Source organism: Rissa tridactyla, chromosome W (genome assembly GCF_028500815.1).
Source record: "Rissa tridactyla isolate bRisTri1 chromosome W, bRisTri1.patW.cur.20221130, whole genome shotgun sequence".
Classification (NCBI taxonomy): Eukaryota; Metazoa; Chordata; class Aves; order Charadriiformes; family Laridae; genus Rissa; species Rissa tridactyla.
This window is the reverse complement of record NC_071496.1, coordinates 14,967,859-14,976,767: the sequence shown is the minus strand read 5'-3', so window position 1 is coordinate 14,976,767 and position 8,909 is coordinate 14,967,859. Positions and strand designations below refer to the sequence as shown.

The window sequence follows — 8,909 nt, the reverse complement described above, 5'->3', positions numbered from 1 at the left end:
GTGTAAGCTATAGTATCTTCTTTAAAGCAACAGTTTCATTTAGCTGAATGTAAAGATTTTTATACCCACATAAGTAACTAACATACTAAAGTGAAAAACAAAAGCACAGGGCACAAAATTCTGCTCTACTATCTTTTGTTTATACCTCTTTACTTTCCTCAGCCTTCTAAGGTTATCTAATTAATTAAATTACCTAATTTCTGTACTGCTTACTGATAAATGCATTTAAGGTTTTGCAGTTGTCTTCTTACAACAAAGTCAAATTGAAAAATATTTCAATTAACCTATACAAACTATTTCTCAAAACTCTTGCTTTAACTAAAATTTGAGTTTGATAGTACCACCTCAAAAACTTAATTTAATAGATTACCACACAGTGGAGAAAATTAGCAACAACCTAGCAGCTTTCCCCTGTGGACAGCAACTTCAAATTCAGTCAATACCCACTATCCATCACACAACTGGAACTTGGCACACTGGAAGGGCTTGATCACAGGCTCACTTATGATCTTGTTGATCCACTTTATCACTTGTAAACAATTATCACTCATCAGTCTTACACCAGTTTGAGAATACGTTCAGTTAGTACTGCTGTCGAAGTCATCTCTCTCTACAAATGCTGAAAGCACTTTTGTTCTCACCTGTAAGCCACTGCTGGGCTCAAGAGACCATATTTAGTCATGGGAGACAATGTGTTACCCCAACAGTTAATTGATAAAAATACACTGTCATTGTAACTGCATCAACACTTCCACAACTGAACAAAGTAGTGAGTGTGGCAACAAATTTTACAGGTGACTACTAACCTTCACCCTATCCCATCACAGAGAAAGTCATAGACGATTTTCATAGAATCATAGAATTGTTAGGGTTAGAAGGGACCTTAAAGATCATCTAGTTCCAACCCGCCTGCCCTGGGCAGGGACAATTTTCTACACAAATGGTAAATCTCCCAAGATTTGTAACGATGTGCCCCCTAAACAGTTCATTGGATGGTTGTCCCATTTCATTTATGCATCGGCTCCAGCCTTCTCCGCACCAAAACCCCAACGCGGGCGACCCCATCACCTGCCGTAATAAGCAGAGCCCGCACCGCCTCCCCACAGTCTTCCCCACCAGCACCCTCCCCCGCCACGCTCCCCTCCACACCGCGGCGCGGCCCGGCCCGGCCCGGCCCGGCCCCGCCCCGCCCCGCCCCGCAGAAAGGCCACCCGTCTAAGCCCCCCCGCCACAGCACAGCCCCGCCCCAGAGCAGAGGCTTCGCCACGACCCCCCTGAGCTGCCCCCGCCCTATGGAAGGATACTATCCCGATTCCCGTAAACATCTCCACCCAAACCAGCAGCCACCTCCACCGTTTTAGAGTGCCCCCCAACATCCCCCCCAGCGCTCGCCGCCTATTGGCTGCCCGCGCTGGCTTCACCCTGCCGCTGCCGGGGGCCGCTGGACCCTGCCAGCACACGGAAGAGAGGGGCATGCTGGGAGGCGTAGTCCTACGAGCACAGGCTGACGAGGGGACTGCACTCCCGGGGAACTGCCACTCCCGTCAGGCCGCCTCACGCTTCTCGCTCGCCATAGGCTGACCGAGGTATCGGCCGGGAGAACTACTACTCCCAGCACACCTCGCGGCGCAGCCGCGGCTACAGGGTGGGAGGAAGGACAACAGGAGTTATTCCCCCCTCCCCCGCGCACACACGTACATGCTCCCATCAGTTTTTTCTGTGTGCTGGGGTGTTGACAGTGAGGGGAGCTGGGCAGGGGTTTGCGGAGGATGGAGGAGAAGAAACCTTCCACCAGCATTAAGCCCTACTTGAACAGGCTCACCCTGGGGGTCGCGCGGATACTGGGTGAGTGGTGGTGTGGGAGAGCCCCTTGGGTCTGGGCTAGGCCGGGGATGAGGGATGTCGCTCCGTTGTCATGGAAACCGCCCGGGGTCAGGGTGGAGGTTCCGGGGTGGCCCTGCGAGGGCCTAGCCCCTGCCCGGCACGAGGCGCTTGCAGCAGCGGTGGCTCTGTGGGGCTGGGCCTGGCAGGGCCCGGCCGTTACTGCCCGTGCCAGCCCTGTGTCTGAGAACCGCTGGGCAGCCCCTGGTCCGAGGCCTGGGCACCTGCAGCGCTGGGAGCCACGGTGCTGCTGGTTGAACCCCAGTCACACGGTACCTGGTAAATTTTGTCAAGGTCCCTCCTCTGGGATTACATAGCAGTGTTTCTTATACACACAAACAAAAACTCTGTTTCTAGCGTTTGAATCAATGGGAAAAATCCTGAATCTCTTAAGAGCCCTAAAGTTTAAAAAATATTAAAGAAAGAGAAGGTGATGTTTTATTCAAAACCGTATATAATTTTTAGCCTTTCTTGTAACATAGGGTCAGCAGGTAGTGTGCTTAATGGAAGGAGTTCAGTGAGGTGCTGTATTCTGGCAGAAGACTAATCTGTGAACCTGTTCAGGATCAGCTCCCCATAAATAGTCACCCTGCAGCTTATTCTCCTACCCCGAGACTTTTTCCACGACATGCCCTGCTTGCCATCTCTAATTTTTGCTCAGATCTTGAGCCTTCTTGCATCCCTACAGTTCCCTTTGAAGCTCAGCAGGAGCGCAAGGCAGCCAACATCTGAAAATAAGGCTTCTCAGACAAAACTTTACGCATGGCAGTTGAATCACAAGAATTGGTGAAAATATTTGCATGCGTAAAGGATTTTGGCATCAGACCTTTCATGTGTTAGCAATTTGGGGCACAGAACTGTCATATTTGTATGGATGGAAAGCAATACATCTATCCCAAGCCTTGCATATGACAACATTACAAATTGCAGTTCCAGAATTTCTTTGTATGAATTTTAAAGCCAAAAGTGACTGCTGTAATTATCTCACCCAGCCTCTGTATTGCAGGACAGCGAGTTTCATCTGGTAACCAAAGTGTGTTGCTAATTGCACATGTTTTTAAATAGCTACTCAGACAGATGAGATAAAAGATCAGAGCAAAATTCTTGCCGTGGGCTTCAGTGAGGACAAAGATTTCATTCCCAAACCCTGTTTGGTGTTCTCTTACTGACTTATTATTGGACTTCCTGGTTTTTGTTTTGTTTTGTTTGTTTTTCAGTTGTGAGGTCAGGATAACGCTATCACTCTACTCTGTGAGAGCATCCAAAAGGTGAAGCTACATTTTGATCAACTGTCAAGGCAAATGCTTCTTTGAAGTAGCTCTTTAAAATAAGTTACTAGCCATACCCACATTTTTACCACCTCAGATGTATAAGATCTCCATGATGTTAACTATGTCCAAAAGTAATGTTGCCATATAAACTGTTTTGGGTAAGTGCATTATTTACACCAGCAAGACGTGGTAATAGGTGTTTCCTAGTTCATGTTAGAGTTTTGGGGTTTTTTCTGTCTGTATGTCTGATGACTTGCATTATGCAATATAGCAATGCGCACCCCAGTCCATTGCTGTGATGTTTTACCCTGGTTCTTTTCTCCATCTCTTCACTCCTGGGAATTTCACACATCATTTCTCAGTGAAGTAGGCCAAAGGATGTAAATTGCGCCACCATATTAATTAGAATTGCTGAACTAAAAATTCTGGGAAACATTACCAATCTGTTCAGTGTTTGTTTCTTTCAAATAACAAAGAGTATCTCATTCAGAAAGATGTCTTTAGTTTGCAGCACTAGAAACTATCTTATTTCAAATTTTCTTTTGGGAAGTCTCATGAAGCCTGCCTACCATAACATGAAAAAGGTAACAGGATTTTAACTCTGTTGAGTTTGTGAAATATTTTTTCAGGAGATAGAAATGATCATGTAATGAAGTTCAACATATTCCTTTTAAGCAATAAAATTTTGCACATACAGTATATGGGAGTTTGAGGCCCAGTTTTCCAGTACCTTTATGAACAAATGTTCATGGCACCATTTCAAAAACCCTCCTTTAAACAAATTCTATATATGGGGATAAGGGGTAGGGGTTTAACTTGTAGTCTCTGTGGAAGTCCCTACAAGGTGGGAGATTTCTCGCAAGCATTACGGAGGTTATGATTTGAGGAAAAAAGAGAGGAATCTTTCCCATTGCCTGTATGATTCATTTTGCTGAAGTTCTATGACTAATCGCAAATTCCAGAAAAGTTGATTGCTCACAACTAAATCTGAATGGGAGGTGTTAGCTGTTCTGGACTGCCCAGAGCAGGACTATACTTCACTATTTACAGTCTTTATTAGATAAGAATTTAACTATTCAGACATTTTTAAAAGATGCTGACGGTTTAGCCAATTTATAGGCAGTATTAGCAGTACCGTAAGGACTGATAATGCTGTGACTTCCTGCTTCAGCTTTGTGTCAGACCATTACATCGTCTCTTACATCAGTAATGTAATCAATACTGCAAAGCATTTTTGGAAGCTTCCAGATGAAATGTCCTAAAAATAGGACAGAGTTTACTGTAATCTTGATTCAGAATAGTTAATAGGGAGGAGCCTCCTGAACTAGTTAAGCTTTATCCTATAACTTTTGTGTAACCTAGGTGGCTTCTTTGTTTCTTCCATCTGGAAGAAAAAGCAATCCATGGCAGACTTCTTTTCCTCATTAATGTTTAATGGAGCTCCCATCCATACCTACAGACGTCTGTTAAATGTGGCCTTCAGTTTACCTACAGGATATTTTTAATATAACATTCAGGCTTTTAAGATGGAATTTCTTTCTTTTGATCTTGGATTTGGTTCAGACCTCTTTAGAAGTTGCAGTTCTCTTGTTCCTAGACATCTTCCTTTGACTGACACGATATTTAATCTTCCATCATCCCAGCCGAGCCGTTGTGCATAATGAATTAAACATCCTTGCTGTCTTCTTTGATCGCAGAAATAACAATTACTCTGTTATTATAATCCCTTAAATTGTTATAAGGCTTGCATAGCTTAGATGGAAAAGACCGTTTAGATCATTAATTCCACACACTTCTTTAGAAGCAGAATACATAAGGATGGCTTATATTTGAACAAGAGACAGATCCCCCCCATCTTGCACCCACCTATTTGAAGTGAAACTTGTCGAAACATCAGAGTCTTCTGTATGTTGCCCCCCCCCCCCCCCTTGGCCAGACAGATTACCTAGGTGACCTACTATGATTTTCTTTTTTTTTCTTTTTTCTGTCTTTAACTTGGAGCTTGGTTTTCTGGTGCCATGTTTTGTCTTTTAAATTATCTGGCAATGTAACAATCAATACTTCCAATTAAAGTGAAGTTTAGACTTCCTGAAACTGAGTACTGCTCTTCCACCAGCAGAACAGACAAGGGCAACACCACTGCTGGAATTAAAAGGCCAGTGCTAGAGATAAAAAACAAACCAAAGCTCTCTGATGCTTGCCTTTCCTGTCTAGTGCACTGTGTATGTTTTACCAGAAAGCAATTACGATACGTGTGACTGCTTTGGGAGTCAATATTTTCACAGCAGAGCTGGTCTTGAAAGCCCTGCATAGTGATCACTTCTACTCCACAGCCCTGTGCTGGGCTTGCAGTTCCCACAACAAGAAATTAGTAGTCTTTCTGGACCTGATCAAAGTGAATGAAGTCAGTGGGAACTATTTCAGTTGGCTATAGATGAAGTAAAACATTATAATAAGTGCAAGGGAGACTGTTCTGCCATCACACACCCGCAAGGATAGCACCATGTAGATTAGTATCTTGCATTTATATAGCGTTCTTTCCCATAAAATACTCAGATGATTTTTATAAATTATGAGCTTAGTGCTTGTAACAAATTTGCATGTGTCCAGCTGGGATTCCAGAGAACTGATGTTTGCTTATGCAGATCCCTTTGGCAGGATCAGATTCTGCGTCTGTTCAAACCCACTGAATCCAGCGCTGAAGTGTGCCTGTCTTTGTGGAATACGATTGTTAGCAATTCACAGCAACACTGCACAACATCTTGTCTCAAGTTGAGAATATCCTACCCAACTGAAACCACAGGGCATGCTTACAAAGAAAGATTTGTCTGTCTTTTAGAGTTTGCCCAGGAACCCATGGTTGATTTTTTTCCATGAATCCTCTGCAAAAGATCACACCTTGAATACAAAAACATGCGCCTGCGTGTGTGTGTGTGTGTGTATATATATATATATAAAACATCAAAGGATGGCATCATGTGCAGCACTAAGCATTCTCATGCCAAGACATGCTGGGTATAATTACACACAAAAAAGAAAATGACTGTTCAGTCACCAGCACAATGCTTGCAGTCATTAATGCCTTTTCCCCAGCTGTCAGGTTAACTTGCAAAATTGTCTGGCTCCCAGTGCTTGGTGTCACTCGTGCCAGCTGCAAACGTGCTCCTCTTTCCCTTTTAGAGACTTCTCCAGGAGTTGCTGAGGTGATGTTTGTGGAAAAGGAGCCAGCTGAACGTCACACAATCATTTCATGGGAGCAAGTGAGTATTTTCATGATAGTACTGCAGTGAGGTCAGTCTGAATGTACAGCAGCCCATGGAGAATGTCAAATGCCATGGTTACCTTGTGTGTGTTTGTGACACAGCCTGCTATCAAGTTTGATGCACAGTGAAGCCTAAACAGATTTGATTTATTATATATATTTTTTTTTTTAATCAAGTATTACTCTGTCTTTTAGGCTATCACATGCACCTGATCTGTTAGGGAAACTTCATCAGTGTGGGTATATTCAGAATGACAACTCTAAGAAGAAATGACATAACTGTAGTAGGCAGCAACATTGGTGACTCAGTGGAGAACAAACATTGTTCTGACTCAGGTCTAAAACCATTTTCCAACTCCCTTTCAGACAAAATGAAGAAGCTCTTTATTATTTATGGCCATTAAAGGTAAAGGCCTCAAGCTGGGAAATACCACTGAGCCACCCAGTTCATTCCAGTTATCTATTTCTCTTTTCAGTCTCAGCTATTCACTTCCATTTCTCATAGCCTCTCCTTCTACCTCCTCTTCAGCTAACTGACCCAATCTTTTAGCCAAGGCGTGTCCCATTGCCTGTATGTTATGTAAACATGCATTATTTACAGAAACTTGTACAGTGCCAGCAACTGTGGTCAGGCAGAAATGTCTGGTTTTTCAGGTTTGTGTGAACTGATTCCTGATTTCCTGTAGCCGTTTTTCAGGTGTTGGGTTTGACTGGTCTGGAAAGTCTGAGGCACCCTGACTGTGAGCCAGCTCAGGTCTGGGAGCAGCAGAGTGACATTCGCTCATTCTTCTGTTGAGAGGAGACAACTGCTCCTCCTGAACTTGTTATTGCTCTCATTTTCAGGTGCTGCTTCTCCTCCAAACTAAATTGAGTTTGTTTCAAAATTGAACTATTATTGTAAAGCCAAACTTTGAAATGCTGTAGCCAAAGCACTTCACTCCAAAGATGTCAAAACAAAACTTCAGCTTTCCCTGCCCCCCACAGTGATGGACTAAGTTAATTGTGTAAGTAAATGGTGAAAATTAAGTAGATACAGTTGAGCTGGACTTCTAATGGTGAAGGACTTCACTATCTATTCCTTTGCTTTTGTTTCCAGTTGCATTGACAAAACCTGAAGTCTCCCTCTCAAATGAAAAGATAACTTTTGTTTTACTTTTTTCTTGCACTTTGCAGATGAAGTCTGATACTTAACACAGTCCATGCGATTGCAGTATGTCCTGCAGTTCAAAGCACTCAGCACCTCACAAGGCCCTTCCAGGATGAACTTGTACCTTACTTTTCCTCAAACTCATCCTGCTTGAATTGGAATACAAGTTTGTGTACCTAGTGTTCACTTTTATCACTGTGTTTTTTCCGTAGCCACTAGGTGGCTCTATTTTTAAGATATTTTTATTATTTTTTTTTTTACATTTCTTTTCTAGAAGAATTTTTCCAGTCCCATTTCAGCTTTGCAAAGGAAAGGTATTTCTTCTGAGAGAAAATCTATGGTATTCAGAAAATCTTGAATGAAAACTAACCTGTTTTTAATTATGAAAGATTAAACTTATATTCTAATAATGCTGGCAATATGCTTTTTTTTTTTTCCCTTTGTTTCAGTCAGCTATGTTTGTTAAATTGGGCTGTGCCTAGTTTGTGCTAGTATTTAACTGGATACAACAGGGGAAGTTTAGATCAGCTTGTGAAATGCCCATCAGCTGCCATGAGGCTCTGCAGGGAAAGGTGAGCTTCATGACAGGATACACTGCAGTAAGACGGTAGGAGAACAGAAGAGATTTTTTCCAAGGCTTTCTGTAGAGGCAGACAGGCAGAAAGAGCTGCTAAGTTGTACACTTTAGGAAATCAAACCTGAAACCAATCTTGAATATTATTGGAAATCAGCATGCTCGCAAAAATATTTGAGGTCTGTGGATGTTGTGGTTTAGCCTCAGCCGCCAACAAAGAACCAAGAGGCTGCTCTCTCAACCCCCACAGCCATGGGGGAGAATCAGAAGAAAAAGGCAAAACTTTTTTTTTGTGTGTGTTAAGACAAAGGCAGTTTAACAAAACAGCAAAGGGAACAGGAAAACAACACCACCACTGAGAGAGGAATGTACAAACAGGATTACGGTACCACTGCTCACCAACTGGACCCCGGAAACCCCAGCCATTTCCTGCCCCAGCCAGCTCCCAGGCTATAGCCTGGGCATGGCATCCAGTGGTATGGAATACCTGTGTCCAGTGCCAGATGCTGGGGAAAATTAACCCTATCCCTGCTGGAACTAGGACATTATCCACCCCTTATTCTATACCATCTACATCATGTCCAGATCTTACAGTTTCCAATTAATTGCCACCACTTTTCCCTGTCTTTGACAGAGATATATATATGTACATATATATTCATGCAGATATAATGCCCTTAGTCTGTGGGCCATCCCTCTAAAATATCCGTCGAGTTCATTTGATCCATGACTTTGGGCTCCATCTGTTAGAAGTCTCTCAGGGCAGGAGAGATG

General features: G+C 43.1%; 1 protein-coding gene across 1 annotated transcript in view; it reads left to right on the top strand.

The window, feature by feature from the left end:
- The first annotated feature begins 1,633 nt into the window (after positions 1–1,633).
- Positions 1,634–8,909, top strand: part of LOC128901889 (tubulin polyglutamylase complex subunit 2-like) — a 30,104-nt gene continuing 22,828 nt past the window's right edge. The window contains exons 1-3 of the mRNA XM_054184042.1: positions 1,634–1,845; positions 6,333–6,412; positions 7,588–7,603. Of these exons, the coding sequence (XP_054040017.1) occupies positions 1,770–1,845; positions 6,333–6,412; positions 7,588–7,603 (172 nt within the window). The 5' untranslated portion in view covers positions 1,634–1,769. The remainder of the gene's footprint in view (positions 1,846–6,332; positions 6,413–7,587; positions 7,604–8,909) is intronic.